This window comes from Cygnus atratus, chromosome 1 (genome assembly GCF_013377495.2).
Source record: "Cygnus atratus isolate AKBS03 ecotype Queensland, Australia chromosome 1, CAtr_DNAZoo_HiC_assembly, whole genome shotgun sequence".
In the NCBI taxonomy this organism is placed as follows: domain Eukaryota; kingdom Metazoa; phylum Chordata; class Aves; order Anseriformes; family Anatidae; genus Cygnus; species Cygnus atratus.
In genome coordinates this window covers 150,767,946-150,783,611 of record NC_066362.1, presented here as the reverse complement: position 1 = coordinate 150,783,611, position 15,666 = coordinate 150,767,946, and the positions used below count along the sequence as shown (strand labels likewise).

The following is a 15,666-nucleotide window of genomic DNA, read 5'->3' as shown; positions in this document are numbered from 1 at the left end:
AATGCTAGTAGAATATAGGTGAGGAAGTAATAGGAATTACAATAACTCCTATAAAATTTTGTCCTCCAAAATATTTGTGCATTAAGTTGAAAGACTGTAAATCGTGTGGAATGGTTTTCTTTTTCCCCCCTTCAGGGTTAAGTAATTCAAAGATCTCCAGGTTTCCAGTCTTACGTTTCTAATTGTAGACTTCTTAAGTAAGATGTTCATGTGAATGCAGTGTTCAATGGAAGGGTTTAAATAAATCCATCTCACTTTCTTTTAACGTTTGTTTCTCTTCAGCTAATGAAGTTACTTGGATGGACTCATTGTGCAACTTTCACTGAAAACTGGCTTCCTGTCATGTATCCACCTGATTATTGTGTATTCTAGAAAAGTGACAATTGTAAACCGAAAGCGATTCTATACGGGCAGGATATGAAAAGATAAGTTTGACTTTCTATTGGAACGCATGTTTTCATTGCTGAATGCTGATTATTAAATTGTGTGTATTTATCAGTAAAGGCACCTGGGTACAGCTTAATACCTGTTAACCGAACTCCAGTCATCAGGGAGTTTCCTTATTGTGCATCCCATTGCTGGCAATGGATGTGCCAGAACTGCCAACACGAAGGATTTGGAATTTGGAATTAGGCTGAAAAAGCTTACTGCATGCACGTTAGATTCTTAACTGTTAATTTTAACTGCAAACCTGTAAAAGCTCTGTATTTTTTACAGTAAAATGAATTTTAACGTTTGATCTTAATTTCATTTCCAATTGTATGAAGGCCTTAAAGCTACTTCAAGAGTAGCTAAAAACTTATTTATTAGACTAAAGTAATGGGACATCATTACCTGTATTGTTTGCAAGAGTTTACATTTGTGGGTTTTTTGTTTGTTTGTTTTTTAAGAAAAATTCAACCTCTCAAACTGTTACAACATGTAACAGAATTGCTGATTCATAGGTGCTCTTGTAAATTTTCATTTTGGAGTGATGTCAGGCAAACTCAAAAATCCACGTGAAGCTGAGTATCAGGACAGGCTGATACGTGTATAAAAGTGCCAGACAGTTAAATCTTAATCAGGTATTGTAAAGCTATACATATATGTTTAATAATGTTAAAAGTGTAAGACAACAGAATAAATGTGCAAGACTGAAGATCAAAAAACACCATGTGCACTCTGATACTTTAAAAGATTATTTTATAATTAATAAAAACAAATAATGAAGCTAAAAGTTGTATTGGTTTCTCCAAGGGTACATAAATGAAACTTGCTGAAACAGAAATTCACCATACAAACTGCAGAAGTTCAGTGCAGCTGAGAAGATCAATGCTTTCTGCTAATGCCTTTCTACTAACTTATTACTACTAACATTGTTCTTTCAGTGGAGTGAAATTGGTCTGTGAACAAAATCGTGTGTGTGAACCTAAGACAAATGACTGTATCATTGTCTTGCCCATTTTTTTGTAACTCATAATGCAAAACTCAGATACAACTACAACTTTACAGACATAAATGCACAGAGGGTGCACCGTAATACTATATCACATTCCAAACTGCAAGGTGCTGACAAATCAAAATCAGTAATTGTTTTTTTCAATTCTCTCTTACTGTGGCTTTAAGCAGCTTGACATTTGATTCTGGAAATTCTGCTAGGATAGTTGTATCAAATATACTGCTAAGTTTTTCCAAAAATTCATAGTCTGTACTGAATCTGAATTTATTTGCCCATAGTAATACTGTCCCTGGCTGACAAAAATACACCATTGTTGCTAGCAGGGGATCCAGAGCTGTATGGTGGTATACAACATCACTTGCCAGTAGGAAATCATAATGGTAGGTTGATGAAGGAAAGTCTTCATTGAGGCCTTCTCCCCATACCAGTTTTCTCACTTCAGGTTTGTGGATATTCATATTTTGTGTATTACTTGAAATATTAAATGAGAGATTTTCAAGAACTTCAGGCAAATCAGTTGCTGTGACATAAGCTCCTAAAGAAAATGTTAATTTGTTTTAATTCATAGGTATATAGTTGAACATATTTATGTATAACTTTTATCTGTATAACCTCCCCCAGCCTTCCCCTCAGCAATAACTAGGGTAGTTACTTTATTAACAAAACTGTATTTGACAATAACTTTCATTTTTTTAAAAAGCAGTGTCAAACAGTCTTAATTTCAACTGTTGCTTCATTGCTTTAAACTGACAGGAGCAGATCTAGGTTATCTTTTGTAAGAAATCCAAAGGAAATAGGAATTTACTAACCTAAGATGCAGGCGACAATGGAAACTAAGCCTGTTCCAGCGCCAATTTCCAAAACTTGCTTGTCTTTGAGGTTGAATCGTTCTTGATTTGATTCCAGATATTGAGATAAAGCCAGTGCCTAAAATATCAGTATCACGTATCAGTTAAGCTGCACAACATTTAATTTGATTTTTTATGCTGTTTTTTATACAGTGGAAAACACCGAAGGCTGTAACATAAAGATAATATGGAAAGAAACATTGTGTCCTGTTCTTTATATGAATCCAATCCAGTTCCTTTTTAGTTTCAGGTTTTGTGAGGTACAAATTTGCAACACACATCTATACACTTTGTGATTCTTCTCACAGCTCAAGACAGGTAGTGTTCAGGTGTGAACTGTACACAGAACAGCAAATGAGGTTTAACAATATGCACAAAGTCATGTTATGGTTTATAATAATGTTATACTTTATTGTCATAAAATAGATTTAGGCTTCAGCAGAGATTTTTGGAACTCTTTTTTTGCAAAGGATTTTTTTTAATTATCCACTCAACACCTGTCTTGATGATACTGTAAATTTCAAAGACAGTTTACTGCTGCGTAGGAGAACAAGTATTGCTTATCAGGTGTTCATAAAAAAAAATAAACAGCCGATTTATTTGCTATTCATAATTAATATAAACAGATGCCAAAGAAATTAACTGGCCCTTTTCCGCTTCTCTTCTTTGGAGTGATGTTACTGTTTGAACTACTGTGCTTTTCATAATACAACACTGACTACCTGCTCTGGGAATGCTGACAACTAATGAATCACCAGGCCACTTTGTGCCACTCTTGGTTTTCTTGGAAAGTTTTACCATCTGCATTCTGACACCTGATTAATTTGAGAACTGATGCTCTGACATAACCAAAATAAGCTACTGTTTCACTTATCCATACGCTTCTTTTTTATTTTGAAATTCTCAGCCATTTTTTGTGAGCTTTTTCAATAAATGTGGATCTGGAAAATTCTGAAATCCTAATTTTCATGTCTCCATCAGTTGACCATCTGTTCCCATTAAAGACACATTTCTGAGTCTGCATAAAATTCTGTTTTTCAGAGCAGGGAGAGCAAAGACTGGAGCACACCTCTTTGCAAGTATGGTTTTCCATACTGCAAAGGAGTTATTCCAGACTGTTCTGTAAAAGAAATATACGTGTTTTAAACTCCTTTATGTAATCTCTCACAACAAACTCTCACATTTTTCTTCTTTATTTTCCTTCTAGTAATGGTGATTGTTTGCATCCCAGCAGTGACTGGAAACATGGAGGAAGCTTGAACACTTCTATCCATCTGTTTCCAAACACTTTTTTTTAATATCTGCATCCAGTTAACAAATAGAAAGATGTGTGTGTTGGTGGTTTTTTTTCTCCTTTCCACTTAAAGGTGCACATTTTAAACAGAATTTACCATTTGTTCATTTACATGTCACAGTTGTTTTAGTCCAAACGGTATTAAATTAGCCATAAGGCAAAGCTTTCTGTTGAAGACACAGCTTGGTTCTGCACAAGGAAGCTTCTGCTGTCAGCTAAAGAAATTTCATTAAGATTTGTATGCCATTGTCATGACTGACTTTTCTGTCATGTCAACCTTCTGGATGCTGTGTTGAATACTTACCCCGGGCCATACCACTGCTCCAAAGTGTTCTATGGATTCCTGGATGACGATCTGGTGGCCTGCGTAAGTATAGTGCTCTTTGTCAAAGTAGTGGGAAACTCTGGGAACCCAGTTCTGCAGTATTTTAAGAATTACTGGTGAATCTGTGAGAGAGAGAAGATGAAATTTGTATTTTATATGCATGTGTTTACATGCAGCAGATACAAACACCAAATTTTTGCATTTTTTGTCTTTTTATACTCATATCCTTAAACTTGATAGGCCTGCTAGAAGAAGAGGATGACCAATAGAGATCTAGGATGCTAAGCTTCTTTTTACAAAAAGTAAAACGTCTCCACTTTAGGTTTTACATCTTACATTGAAGAAATTGCAGCATTTTTTAGTGGCTATCATTTTTTAACCATATGTCCACAAAAGGAGGGTTGTGCGATACACTTTTTAAGTATGTGTTGAAATACATGATATACTGTTCAGTAAATGTCAGTACTACAGTTGTGTTAGCATGTCTCATCAGAGCAGGTAGCCTATTAGCAGGATATGCTTGGTGATACAAAATTAACTTTGGCTGCAAAAAAGCATGCTTTGACTTGCATGGATTTTAATCGATGGCAGCCTGGAATCCATGGTAGGTGTTCAAGCAGTTTAGCTGGAGTTGAAATTTTGTAATACCACAGCTTCAATAGTGCCAGCCCAATTAATGCACGTTATGATCATCTCTCTGATGGTAATTGAGAAATAATCCTCAGATATCTAAATAAAATCCAGAGACCTTTTAAAATATATTTATTAATTATGAGATAGAGTACTTTTTTCTAGATTTAATGTGATAATGGGGGGGAAGTAGAAAAATAGACTTCAAAATGAAACGTGATGGTAACACTTACTATTTCAAGACTAAGGAAAATGAAACTATGCGATGCTAGCATGCCATAGCAGTAGCAGTATTTAAAGTGGATTAAACCTGAGTTGGATTCTGCTGTTGATGATGCACATGTGGAGCTGCAAGTGCAGTTTTCAGAGTCATACTGCTCTTCACAGGCTTCTTCCTCAGTTTGGCAGTCCATTACTCTTTGTATTTTGTTGGGGAACCGTGGCTGCTGTGCGGAGATCATGGCACAAGAGCTGAAATAGAGAGGGGAGGGAAAAGCTGGAGGGCACTCCGTATAATATAGGAGGGAGAAAAAAGTGAGAAGTTTGGGTGGGTTTTTTTGTTTCTTTTGTTTTTATGGCACGATGAGGGGGCAGGACACCATGATGAGAGGTGGCATCCCCACTCAGGAGGAAATTGCTATAAGCACTTTCTGGTAATGCAGTCAGAGTTCTCATTTTATCATACAAACAACAACAATTTATCATAATGTCACTAAATTGATACCGCTAATCGGTCTGAACAGTGAGCTCCTTGCACATTGAGCTCCCTGGTGTTCATACAGGTTGAAGCAACAGCTGAAAAAGTTGAACTGTCTTTCAGTGTCTAAGACTTTTTATCTAAGACTTTTTATCAGTGTCATTTACCATGCCTCAGGACTTGGCGTTCATGTGATAAAACTGGTTAATTTGCCTTGGTTTTGCTTTTGTTACCTTCACCTCTCTGCCTTCTCCTGCAGAACAGCTAATTGAATTGCCCCGAGATGCAGTGAACTGCACAGTGCATAGATTGCAGTCAGGAAATAATTGCAGTGAGAAGATTGGAACAGTGAGCTGCTTTGGAGAACAGCACGTGTGTCATGTGGCTCTGCATCTCTAGTGCACGTGGGCAGCACCCAGCATCGTAAGGAGCTGTTTGATACCAGCTAGTGACTGGGAGCAGGGATGGATCTAAATCTGCCTGGGGAGAAACAAAACTGCCGATGAAACTTTTTGCTTAATGTGAGTTTTAATCACTGTTATATACACACATACATAAATGAAACTGGATCTTGATTTCCTCTGGCCAGAGGCTGTTCAAATTCACCCTTCCCATGTATCATGATGGTTGGAGCGTGCTGAGTTTTATCCATGACTGGCCTTTTCCCATTCTCGAGAAGGCATGATTGCATGATCTCTCCACCACATGTCCGGCCCTGTAGACAGGGTTGTGTGATTTGGGTTGCATCACACCACAGGGGGCTCCTCTGGATATCTTGTACAGAAGGGGGAGAGGTTTGGCAGGGTCCCGGAGGCTCAGCAGTGCCTTCAGGTCGTTTTTTAAGTGGCCGAGTGACTGCTGACTTGTGTGGGTGCTTTATTTGCACACATGATACTGACACCATTGCAGTTTTACTGATACCTGATATATTCCTTATTGCTACTCTGTTTATTCGCAAGGACAGGATTTATGTTCTGACTCCTGTAGCAATGCATTTGCTCAAAAGTTGTGGCGGTGATTCTGTACTGTTAAAAAACAGAATGCTTTAAAGCACTTTGATTTTTACCGATATATGTGTTTTTTTGTGGTTTTTTGTTGTTTGTTTGTTTGTTTCCCTCAGAGGGCTTCCATCTAGCTAGCAACAAGTTCTGGCTGCATATCTTTTGTATATAATTTAAGATATGTTGGAGGTAGACAGGTAGGAGACTGAAGATAATGCTGCAGCTACAGCATTCCCTGGCATTTGAGTGCATGCATCAATGTGTTTGGTTTTTTTTCCTCCACTTTTGATAACGTGCCTCCTTAGAAAACAGCAATGGTTTCTATGCAGCCTCACTTTTCAAAAGTATACTGCCTGTTCTCAGGAATGCCTTTTTTTTCATATCTGGAGCTAGAATAAAATCTGATCGTGTTTTAATGTTATAGGAAATTTCTGGGAAAATATATTAATGCTTACGTAATTGGCAAGGTGTGACATGAAAATAGAAGAATCTGTAATAACTGGTGACTGCTGTGGCCAGGAGAAAAACTAACTCGAAGACAGTCTTCTGAACATATCGTACTAACACTGTGGTGAGCCTGGAATGGTCCTTAAGTCCATAAGGAGCCTGAGCTCCTAGAGGACAGTTCTGGGGGAAAGGGTTTATTTGCTCTGCATTTATACATCACTTATCACAATGGGCTTTGGTTTATGGCTGGACTTCTAGATGTTATAGCATTTATATCTTTTCATAGGTGTAACTTTTGCAAATAGAAAGTTATTATTTTATACAGCCTGCTGCCATAACTATTAATGATACATTTCATGAACTGAAGTAAAAATTTGTTGTTTTCTTTTTAGGTACAGACTATGTGTAGTCTGGACTCAAGTATATTACCGTCTCGGGCTCAGCGATGAACAGCTTTGTGTTATTATTTTAAATGACAAACTACCTGAAGACAAGTCAGTGTTGAGTAAGCTCATTGCACATAGGTGATGTCTGCATTATTACATGCCCTGTGTGTAAGATGGTCAAGTTTCTGCTGTGTGACTAGAACTGACACTTCTTACTATTCTGACAATTTTCTGATCAATATTTCATTGAAAATGGTACATCTTACCAAAAAAAATGTAATAATAATATGCCAAGCAGAATCTATTCCCTTAGAAACTGTTGGCGCGCTCTGATTGTTCACAGCTAATTTCCTTGCAAAGTGATTCTGAAGGGAAATCATCTAAGCTTTGTAGTTTCCAAAGTATTTAAACTAGTATTGACTTCATTAATGGACTTTAACTGTCACGAACAAAATGGCTTACAAAATCACATTTGATTTCTTCAGAACGTGAGGAAGAGAACAATTGACAAAGTTATGTCTATTTATCAATGTTAAATGAAATTAACAAGGTAATAAAATACTAAAGGGTGAATTGAACAATGAATATAAACCTTACAGTTATAGCTTACCCCCTATAAGAATAAACTTTCTGCCTCTTAACCTTCATTGCTTGGAAAGATCTTTTTAAATCTGACTACATGGAGGGGAAAAAAAAAAAAAAAAGGAAGAAAAGGTAGGTTAGTGAGCAATACGGTGTCACTTCAGCTGTGAACGCAGCTTGGCTGAAACATTTATTTCTTTCACGAAGTTATACGGCATTGTCTGTTTTAGTCTGAATTATTTGGCAAAAGCCACTTCCATCTGCTCCAATGGGCAATGCAGTTGCACTGTGTTCTTTGTGAGTTAGGGCACAGCATGCTGTGCGCAAACATCAGTGTTTCCTTGGGTTCATGCAATATCCTTATGTTCTCATGCACTGAATAATATATATATGTATATATACACACATATATAACATATATAGTCTCACACATATATATAACATATATATAGTCTCACACATACATATAACATATATATAGTCTCACACATATATATAACATATATATATAGTGTGTGTGCATATATAAAAATGCTAGGAAATAAATATCAGCGCTAGGAACATCACTATAAACCTATACCATACGTGAGCCCACAAGGTAAATGCATCAAAATACTGAAAAGCAGCAGCGAATGTCAGTCCTGATGAAATTGCAGGAGCGGGGTGTGCCCTAGTGCGTTGGCTGGCCTGGCTCTCTGCAATCGAGGAATACAGCGAGCCCTGTTCCCCGTGTTAGTCAGCAGAAAAAAAAACACGCTGCAGACAGGGTTAGCGGGCCAGCAGCACGGTTACCTGCTGCGACGGAGGGCGCCGAAGGTTCCTACAGGAGGATGCCCGTTCCAGAGGTTTTTATAGGGGCATGCACCTGGAAGGGATTGCCCTGTGCCGGCGGGGGAATGGCGGGCTATTTACAGCAACATTACCAGGCACTTACTGCCTCACGCTAAACTCTTTTCCAGCTGCAGCATGAAACGCAAATGCTCCTGGGCTTTGCGCTCCGAAGCTTTCCAGCCTCAGGAACGAAACCTCAGCCTCCTCCGACCTCTTGCTCTGTTTTTCCAGTCTGCTCTTCGTGTTGGCCATTACGATCCGCAGTCCTGACCCAAGTGAGCTGCTGAACGTGGGCAAAGTAGCGCAGTAGTAGCAGTGGCTGTTTGGCTGTAGCCCAAGTGCGGAGAAAAGTTCACGGGGCCGTGAGGCTGCTCCTGCCAGGGGCTCTGTGTTCCCGTGTGGTCTGCGTAAGCCAAATGTGTATTCCTTTGTATGCTTCAAGAATAGGAGGGTTATGTGCATTTACCACTCCACTGTGCCTCTGCCCTCCCCTCTTCTTGGAATAGATTTATTAGGAAGAAATTGGAGTAGAAAAGTTTGAGGGGAGCTGTGGAACTTGCGAGGCTGGAAGACAGCCCCTGGGTGAATGACTGAGGGTGGACAGTAGGAATGAGAGAGGCAGGTGGCAAAGCAGATTAAGCTCAGTGTGCAAGGATTTGCATCTTTGGGTGAAGAGCTGGTAAATTTGGGTAACGTTCTTCTCGGGAGTGACCCAGAATGAGCCTTTCCCCCCATGGGGCTGTGCATTTCCCACCTCAGCCACGGGATGTCTCCAGCAGTCACACCAACTGTGTGAAACACTTCGATGCTCGCTCCAATGCTCCCTGGTTCTTTTTCTCCAAAATCTAGTATTTTTTTTTTTGATCCCTGAGACCGAGCATTAACTCTATTAGACTGTAACTCTGTAAGGTACTGAGTCTATTTAACTTTTGTGTCTCTTCATTGAGCATCTCACGCAGCCCCCTGACTTTACAAGCCGTGGAAACAAGTGGTCCTGAGCTAGGAACTGGAAGGAAATTGGAAGGAAAAAGGCAGGTATGTCGCTGTCAGTGACCAACACCCCTTCTGTGGTGCTACAAGTACAACATAATGCATAGAGACAGGCTCGAACTCGGTGTCACTGAGAAAAGAGATCTTAGTGGCACTGGAGACAGCTATATAAAAATACCCTTCCGAAGTGTATCAGTAATCAAAAAGATAAAGGGACTGCTGGGTTTCTATAAGGAGGGGGAAAAAAAAAAAAAAAACATTTTTATGCCCCTGTAGGAATTCAGGGTCTCCCTCACTTTGAGGATTTGCTGGAGGGCCTTGGAGGCCAGCTGAATGACTGAAGAACAAGGGGCCCCCAGCTCTAGAGCAGATTCTCCTCACCTTTATTGCTGTAGGCATCTGCTGAGCTTCTCTGGATGTGGACAGCGTGTTTGCATTCTCCAAATCGCAGGAGCTTCTTAGCTGCTGTCAGCAGCTAGCTAAATGTCTGAGGCGTGGTGCTGACAGGGCCGGTGCTGTTTGCTGAAGGGCAGCTGATTGGAAGGTGGCATTGGTTCCAGGTTAGCATCTCCGGTGGGCTGCTGCTCCCACCCCTGTGGCTGTGGGATGAAGCCCCGGCCCAAAGTCACCAGCACCCAGAGGTAGTGGTGGCCTTCCTGACCCACAGCAGCCGGCAGTGCAGAGCAGTGCAGGAGGGGGGGTCCTCAAATCAAACGCAGCATTTCCATTATTTTTAAAGAAAAGACATCTTCTAAGCTTAGCACAGGCCGCATTTTACTCACCTAGCTGAGGTGGGCAGCTTCCTCCATGGAGAGGGGTGGATGTGGCATCTCCAGAGGCTCTTGATGTTTTGAGCACAGCAGAGGTCTGAAGAATGTGATTTCAGATGTTTGCCTGAATGCTTCACCTGGGTATAAACTGTTATAAGTCCCACCACCTTTTGCCTCACGTGATGTACAGCACTCAGGAATAAACTGCTTTGGGAACTTGCTCCTCTGTGGATCGGCTAGTTTTTCCCATGGTAGTTGTCATAAATAATCATATGGTCTTCATACTACATAATAAAAGTGCTGATTTTATTGGGAGGACAGAACTCTTTGCAAATGTAAAGCAGAATCCACAGAAAAAAAATGTATATAAAGCATCTTTGTGGATTGTTTGTTTGCTTTATGACATGACTAAACACAGGCTTATGGATCTATGACCCAGGGAAAATACCTGCTCATATTTATAGCTTTAAAAATCTCCCTTATTGTCTGTGTGGATATGAAATATGTAATGCTGTCCAAAACAACAGGACAGGAAGTTGTTGTCTTTTCTTCTTCTTTATCCGATTTAATGCTACACACTAATTTCATCAGGGTTAATCTTATTTGCACATAAAATGCAATGAGAGGCTTCAAGCAGCAAGCTAGGCCGAGCATTGCGAGATGATTACTTAAAATTGTGCTCCCACTCAGGGGATCATTGTGCTGTGGTACCAGAAGTACCAAAGTTTGATTTTCCTCTAATTTCCTTGTCCTGGAGGTTTTCATCCAGCTTCTGTAAGTCTCTCCTGTCGTGGCACAGGCCTTTTAAGTGAACTACTACAGGTTGTGCAGGTACAGCGCATTGCACTTGGGGGTTGGTTAGTGAGGGCTGGTGTAAAATCAGCCACATGCTTCTGCTCCTCTCAGCAGAGTTACTTTTCAACTTTTCAAAACCCAGAGCTGTTTGCCTTCGGGGAATCATTTCGGTTTGCTTCTCCTCATTGACCTCAGTCATCCCCCTGCCCCTCAGTGTCTGTGTGGCTCTGCTCTCACCAGGGCAGGGTCCGCCATGGTGACCCTCTTCCTCGTTGCTTTTTGGCCCCACCTGTCAGGAGATCCCTTCTCCCTGGGAATGGAGTTGTTGAAGCTGAACTGTCAGTTCAGGTCTGAACTCCCTCAAAGCGTGGGAAGAATTTCAGCCCTTCACTAAGGAGCTCTTAGCACTGCTGTGGGGTTTTCTCTTACCTCCCTGGCCCCCTCTGCTATTTCTCAGCTGGTTGCTCAGAAAAGGACTCGGTGCCATCTGCTATTTTTTTCCTTATGGCAAGGAATGAGATCCTGAACTAATTCCATGGAGCTTTTTATAGAGCAAGGATTGTGATGGTCTTAATTTACTGAACGGGAAGTTTTACAGCAGGGCTGCCTTTACACAATCTGTTTGGGGCTGGTTACTATATACACAGGGGAGAAACCGACTTAATGTTGTAACATTAAAATTAAATTAATTGGGGGTTAAATTCGGCAAGTCCTTGTTCTTCAGGTAAATCTGCTGAAGTCAGGGAGAGTTTAGTTGTGGTAAGAGATGATTGAATGGCTGAGTAACAGGACCCAGCTGAAGAGTCTCCTTGCTTCCCTTCCACTTGTGAAAAGTGTGGTGTTTCCCTAGAAGAAAGACAAAAATGGATTTAAAGTAGTTTCAGGAGAACAACTAATGAGTAGCTTAAGCAAAATTGCAATTAAGTAATTAGTTTTGCAGCAGGAGTTAAGTATTTAGAAATTACATTCTCTGCAGACCATTAGTAGGAGTAATTCGACCTTATTAAAAAGAATCAGAAGAGTCCCTGTTGACTTGGCAGCCACCTGAATGCAATGTTTTTTAATAAACCTAGTTAGGATGAGCTCAACTGTACAAATTCAAAGGTCAATAGAAAGTCTGTTTCATTAACTATTGTGCATGCAAGTCAAAAATCAAATGCAAGTCAAAGCAGGGCTGTACCCGAGTTAGTCCTCCAACCTAATGATGATACTGAAACTGAAGTGAAAATGTCAGAATGTGACCATAAAGTAAATTTCTGTCAGTGAAGTCAGTGGGATTTTTGCCTTGAACTGTGACAAATCAGAAGACTTCATTTCCTCAGGCATAGCCATAAGATGGCTATTGTGTATTTGGTATTATGTTTTGTTTTTTCATTTATATAATGAATTTTGGTACAAAAGGGGTAGCTTGAAGCCTTCAGATTCACTTGGACTTGATCAACATCTGTGCGCTACAGTATGCAATATGTTTTAAAGCTCAGCAGCATTGTCCAAGAACTGCAGAATGTAATCCTGAGTGACTGCTGATACTTATTTTTTCAAACTCATTACGCTCCCACATCTGTCGTCGCATCTTTCTAACCTCTGTCCATAACTGTAAATGGGCTCTGCATCCAGCGCTGGTTGGCCTGCTGCGTCTTGCTGTGCACCTGCTTCACGGGAAAACCCATGCTGATTGTCTCCTAAGGAGAAATAAGGTGTTGACTTTGCTCTATAAAAGTCTAAAAGAATGAAAACCTGGATATTTAGCCCTCAGCTTTCTTCCTACAACAATCAGAATTCAAAGTTAAGCCCTTCCTGCGTTGTTAAAGGAGGAGCTCCTGGCACCAGAGCTCTTGTGATTTCTTCAGGACTTCTGAAAGAGTCTTCAGAAAATAGGTGTCGGTCTACAGAAGCACAAACTGGGCTTTGTTGCCTTTTGTGGACATGAAGCAAAGTCTGGCTGTTTGAAGGGAAGGGAGAGTTTGGCTGTTTTTTTTGTGTTGATTTTTTTTTTTTTTAATCAGAGGGACCCGTGAATCTGGGCATGTTTCCTTATATTGCCCCATCGCATCAGTGTGTGCAGGGGAGGTGTGAGGTGAGACGTCCCAGCAGCACAGCTTCGGGGCTTGGCAAACCTTTTGTTGTCCCGCTGCCCCAGTGGTAATGTCGCATGTGCATAACGTGATAGGAATGGCCTGGAGAAAGCCAAATTACGTTATCTGGAAAGTACCAGTAATACTTAAAGCTATGAAATATTTGCCTGGCAGCTTCTGCAAGGTTATTCAGAAAAGATATTTTGGGATGACTACTGCTGCAAGGCTAAAACTGCTCCCCACCAGCAACTCCAAAAAGAGGGGGTCGCTTGGTTCACTGCAAGCCAGTGGCCCCCAAGGAGGACACAATCCCAGACGGGGAGACAGTGGCCCGGTTCCGATGGTGGAGATAGCTATTTTCTGCATCCACCTGTCCTCCTCCTCCTAATAATAATTTATATTTATTATTATAAAGTACCCAGCGGGTAGGCATTCTAACAAAGGGCAATGGTATTTAATGAACTGTTTACTTATTGTGGATGCCCCGCCTGTGGAATTGTTCAAGGCCAGGTTAGGTGGAGCTTTGGGCAACCTGGTCTGGTGGGAGGTGTGGAAGGATGGTCTTTAAGGTGCCTTCTAGCCCAAACCACTCCGTGACTCTATTCCAGTTAAAAACAAAATATATCAGGGTCTCTCAGTATTTGAGCCTACCTGGGGGTAAAACAGACATTTTTAAAAGCTGTTTGTAGAGCATGATGGCAGCATTTCAGTGCAGAGAGAGGCCTGAGGAGGGGTGGCCATGCTGTGTAAGGAGCCACCAGGTGCCACACACATCGTTAGCAGCAGTTACCTGGCTACAGGGTGTCTGGAAAGCTGTGCAGAGGAAAAGGATCTTGGGGTGTTGGTCGATGCTTGCCTGAACCGGCAGTGTGCACAGGTGGCCAAGAAGGCCAATGGCATCCTGGCTTGTATCAGGAATAGTGCAGCCAGCAGGACCAGGGAGGTGATCGTCCCCCTGTACTCTGCTCTGGTGAGGCCGCACCTCAAGTACTGTGTTCAGTTTTGGACCCCTCAGTACAAGAAGGACATTGAGGCCCTGGAGTGTGTCCAGAGAAGGGCTACAAAGCTGGTGAAGGGCCTGGAACACAAGTCCTGTGAGGAGCGGCTGAGGGAACTGGGGTTGATTAGTCTGGAGAAGAGGAGGCTCAGGGGAGACCTTATTGCTCTCTACAGCTACCTGAAAGGAAGGTGTGGGGAGCTGGGGGTCAGCCTCTTCTCACAGGTAACTAGTGACAGGACTAGAGGGAATGGCCTCAAGTTGTGCCAGGGGAGGTTCAGGTTGGAAATGAGGAGACATTTCTTCTCAGAAAGAGCAGTCAGGCATTGGGACGGGTTGCCCAGGGAGGTGGTGGAGTCACCATCCCTGGGGGTGTTCAAGGAAAGGTTGGACGTGGTGCTTAGGGACATGGTTTAGTGGGTGACATTGGTGGTAGGGGGATGGTTGGACCAGATGTTCTTGAAGTTCTTTTCCAACCTTAATGATTCTATGAACAGAGCATGGGCTTATCCAGTGCTACAGTAACGGCAATGCCAGGAGATGCCACCCTTGCTGCAAACCAACCTGCTTGTGTGTCCCGTCCTCACGCTGCCTCTACCCCAGAGCTTGCCCCTGCAGGCGGGCTGCCTGCCTTCGTGCCCTGGCACAGCCAAAAAATTCCTTCCCCTGCAGTAATCCACACACAAATTATGAAGTTTGATTGGAAGAGTGATAGTTTTGTCGGTTTTAATTGCCACCTGTTCAGCAGTGCATCTCTTCTAAAGACTGAGTACCAGTTGCACCATCACAGCTGTTTTTCCCTGCAACAATTGCCACCTACAAGGACTTTAAAAACAAGCAAACAAGAACTGAGGTTTGCACTGCGTGACTCGTCTATGATGATGTGTCTTTCAGCCCACGCCCAGGATCGAACATTTCAGCCACTCCAGGCAGTTGTCGCACTTCAGCAGCTCCACGTTCAGCAAAGCCTGGCCAAAATGTGATCTGGCCCACAGGGAGAAAACAGGAGCAGCGTTGATGAGCAAACAGCTTTCTTTCCAAGTAAAAGAAGCACCCACAGCAGTAATTAATATGGCCCAGCTTTGGGAAGCACTCCCACCCTAGGCGAGCCATGTGTAAACCTTTCAGTCCCCAGTCTCGCTTCTGTGACTTGAAGTGGGAGGGATCCTTTACAAGAATCCCACTATAGCTGCAAAAATTTTCTGAGACACCAAATTAAGGAATTTTTTTCTAAAGGGGTTGCTACTTATTTATTCCCTGTGCTGGTGATAACTCGTGGTTTGGTTTAACTGAACCAAGTACAAGGGAAAAACAACCTGCTGTAAACAGAAACCCTGCATATGTGCAGGGTGTTTTTGTAGTTGTAGCCTCTTGGTTTGCACTAAAACTGCTCTTCTTCTTCTTTTTTTTTTTTTTTTTTTTTAAATGATGCTTCTGAATTTTGATGTCACAGAGTCCCTGGCTTAAATATGGTGTGTTGCGATTGAAAGGTGGCGGAATTTATTCCTTTAACTTAAATGATTATTTTCATGGTACAAAAGATAGGTTCACTTTTATCTG

At 41.6% G+C, this 15,666-nt stretch overlaps 2 protein-coding genes across 3 annotated transcripts in view; one reads left to right on the top strand and one right to left on the bottom strand.

The window, feature by feature from the left end:
* Positions 1-2,472, top strand: part of TPP2 (tripeptidyl peptidase 2) — a 50,131-nt gene extending 47,659 nt beyond the window's left edge. The window contains exon 29 of one of the 2 annotated variants that reach the window (XM_035557006.2): positions 283-2,472. In XM_035557006.2, coding sequence (XP_035412899.1) covers positions 283-372 — 90 coding nt within the window. In that variant the 3' untranslated portion in view covers positions 373-2,472. The remainder of the gene's footprint in view (positions 1-282) is intronic. The other variant, XM_035557005.2, reaches the window with a different exon arrangement.
* Positions 1,579-8,731, bottom strand: METTL21C (methyltransferase 21C, AARS1 lysine). Its single transcript, XM_035557086.2, has 5 exons — positions 8,583-8,731; positions 4,846-5,006; positions 3,885-4,027; positions 2,248-2,365; positions 1,579-1,973 (listed from the first exon to the last, which is right to left on the bottom strand). Exons 1-5 carry the CDS (start codon positions 8,729-8,731, stop codon positions 1,579-1,581), a joined length of 966 nt encoding a protein of 321 aa, XP_035412979.1.
* Positions 8,732-15,666: the final 6,935 nt, after the last annotated feature.

Coding starts and splice junctions, on each gene's coding strand:
- METTL21C (XM_035557086.2), bottom strand. CDS start 8,731: ATGGCCAACACGAAGAGCAGACTGGAAAAACAGAGCAAGAGGTCGGAG. Junction 5,007..8,582: donor AAAGAGTTTAGCGTGAGGCA/GTAAGTGCCTGG, acceptor TCTCTATTTCAG/CTCTTGTGCCATGATCTCCG. Junction 2,366..3,884: donor GAGCAGTGGTATGGCCCGGG/GTAAGTATTCAA, acceptor CTGATATTTTAG/GCACTGGCTTTATCTCAATA.